We start from the raw sequence: 2886 nt of genomic DNA, 5'->3' as shown, positions 1-2886 counted from the left end.
TTCTGGACGTTTTCCATCCCAATGTAGTTTTTTCTCCATTTAAAAGACCATAGAAAGGTGTTTTATGCAGAGTTTTCATGCTTCTCAGTATGTTAAAAACGAGGCTATATGGCTTAGTGGTAAAGTAGATATAGCTGGAATCAGACTTGCTTTGTTATATTAACATCATTAAAAGCAAAATAAAACAGCACTGGCATTGCATATGTTTGGGAAACACTGAGCTCATCAAAAATTATTCAAGCTTTTAAAATTTCTTTTTAATTGCAAGATTTCCCAGAACCCTTAAAATGTTAATACATGCTGTGACTTTTCAAGGGCAGCACTGAAAACTCATGTAGCTTCCTCTGAATTTGACTACAAAACCTTTTAAAAAACATAATCTCCAGAGAGTACTGTTTCTTTAGAAGAGGTAAAAGTTGTCATAGAATTTTGCATGTATGATCTTCACAGTGTTATTATATATGTTTATATTCTTCACATAGTTATTTGCATATTTTGTATCCATTCTCTCCTTTAGCTTTTTGCATAAGGTGCTGAAAATAGCAGGCACTTGTTGAACTAAGAATCATGGGATTTTAGCAGTGGTTCATGGTCTGAAATAATGTTTGGTAACTGGAGAAAGTTAGTTTGCACCTACTTTTGATTTTTTTTGTTGTTTGTTTTCTTTTATGTCCTTTTCATACTAACCTGGGCTATCTTAAAGCTGGGAAAATAAGTATCTTTATATTGGCAGAAAGACCTTGCTAAATATGGGGTTAAACATATTCTTTCTACAAATTATTTCACTGGAAGAAGAATATAACAGAAGAATATAAAAATACAAAGACGGAGGTGAATTTTTGGTGCAAGAAAGCAGGAGACAGCTGATTCCTGGCCTTGGGACCCAGAGGACTGTGGGGAAGGCGGCCTGCTGATTAGTTCTGCTTGTTTTCATTTCCAAGCGTATGCTTGTCAAAAAGGTACTCCGCCAGGCCAGAATCCGGGGCCCCCATCTTAACTAAATTGTGCACGTGGTCACCTAATTCTTTGATAGACTTCACCTGCTCATTCAGGTAGTAGGTTTCCAGGAAGTTGCACAAGTGGGGGTCACCTTTGTCCGAGGCCAGAGTGTGTAATTCCAGCAAGGACTGGTTCACATTCTTTTCCAAGAGCAGAGCACACTCCATGGCATGCAGCCCGCTTTCCCAGTCGTCCTGGTCCGGTTTCTTGATGTCCCGCAGGCAGATCCGGCCTCCTCGCTGGTTCTGCAGCCTCATCAGCTTCTCCGCGTGCTCTGTCTCCTCCCGGGCCTGGCGAAGGAAATACCTGGCGAAGTTGTTCAAAGCCACGTCATCTCGGGAGAAGTAATGGGCCATGGACAGGTACACGTAGGACGCATAGAGCTCCAGGTTGATCTGGCGGTTGATGGCGGCCTCGGAGTCCGGGTGGAAGTTCTGGCGCACCCGAGAGCCGGAGGCGGTGGATCTGGGAGGGCCCTGGGAGGAGGCAGCTGCGGCCAGCGGGCGGCTGGGGGCGACCAGTAGGGGATCCGGGGGGCGCCCAGGGGCCCAGCGCCTACGGAGCTCAGAGCCGCGGCACGTGCAGTGCAAAGATACCAGCGAAGGGCTGATGCGCTTGGAGAGGAACCAGAAACAGGACAGCATGGCTCCTCCTCTGCGCAAGTGGGGAAACTGAGGCCAGGGCTGCACAGCGCCCGGCGAGGCGCTAGGGCGGCAGGGCTGAATCAGACCGTAGCCCTAAGTGACGGTGACTGCATCACAGGACCCGTTCATTCCAGAGGCGCGGAGTTCCACGCTGAGAGCGGCCTGGGCAGCTCCGGGAAGGCCAACCCGTGCCAGCTCACCATTCCTGTCATCCCCACATTCGCCCCGCCGTCCACGCAAGATTTCTGCTTAGAAGCGTTTGTCATTTACTTCCCCTCAGCTAAAAGTGCTGTCAAGAGTAGGCACTGTGACTTGCCAAAGAAGGGACCAAACTGTACTCGCCTTTCCTCTGAACTTTTCGGGGGGGGGGAACACCGTACACTGCAGATTTGCGGGGAGCGGGGGCAAGGCAGTAAAAAGGGCTTAAAAAAAACAAGTCACCATCAATGTATCTGTGAGATTAAGGGTCTACATCCAAAGCGGGTGCTTATAAATTGACTAACTGCTTATATTAACATTATTAAGTATGGAAATAATTGCAGCATAGTGTACAAATTTTAGATTTGTTTCTTTTAAAACACATTCGTATTTTATTTTTAAATGTACAATTTATCTTAATTGTGAAAGAAATGGGATACTGTAGAGATGGTAGGGGGAATACGTATAAACTGGTTCTAAACTTGATGTTACTCTCCCTCGTTTTGTTAATGCAAAGATACATTTTTTTTAAAGGACAGATTTTGAAGAATTAAACTTTAAATAGGATTCAGTCTTAAAAGACTATATGTTTAATTGTTGTAGAGTATTGAGGAAATAAGTATGCTCTCACAGATGAAAGTTCAAAACAAATCCCTGATACTTCCTTTACTCAGAGATAACCATTGTTATTGATTGTGTGATTGACATACAGTAAACTGCAGATACGTAAAATGTACAATTTGATAGGGCTTGGCATAGGTATACATCCGTGAAACCATCACCAAAATCAAGGTAATGGACATATTCATCTCACTGCAAAGTTCCTCATGCCCCATTGTACTTTGTGATTCCTTCCTTCTTCCTGTCTCTGTCCCATCCCAGACAACCACTAATAAGCTTTTCACACTATGTTGATAAGTAATTTTTCACACTATGTTGATAAGTAATAAGAATCAATAGTATGTACTTCCTTTTTGCCCACTTTCTTTCCCTTAGCTGAATTATTTTGAGATCCATCCATGTTGTAGCTTACATCAACTGCTAG

At 43.9% G+C, this 2886-nt stretch overlaps 1 protein-coding gene across 1 annotated transcript; it reads right to left on the bottom strand.

Annotated features, from left to right (window-relative positions):
- Positions 1-767: 767 nt before the first annotated feature.
- On the bottom strand, positions 768-1643 carry FTMT (ferritin mitochondrial). The gene has a single exon (XM_008073034.1). It carries the CDS (start codon positions 1641-1643, stop codon positions 915-917), a length of 729 nt encoding a protein of 242 aa, XP_008071225.1. The 3' UTR covers positions 768-914.
- Positions 1644-2886: the final 1243 nt, after the last annotated feature.

This window comes from Carlito syrichta, unplaced genomic scaffold, assembly GCF_000164805.1.
Source record: "Carlito syrichta isolate Samal-C Ts95f unplaced genomic scaffold, Tarsius_syrichta-2.0.1 Scaffold315608, whole genome shotgun sequence".
Taxonomy (NCBI): Eukaryota; Metazoa; Chordata; class Mammalia; order Primates; family Tarsiidae; genus Carlito; species Carlito syrichta.
Note: the sequence above shows the minus strand (reverse complement) of the source record. Positions and strands in the feature narration are given on the sequence as shown.

What these genes read in the sequence shown, in the direction of transcription:
- FTMT (XM_008073034.1), bottom strand. Translation starts at nt 1,643, where the DNA reads ATGCTGTCCTGTTTCTGGTTCCTCTCCAAGCGCATCAGCCCTTCGCTG.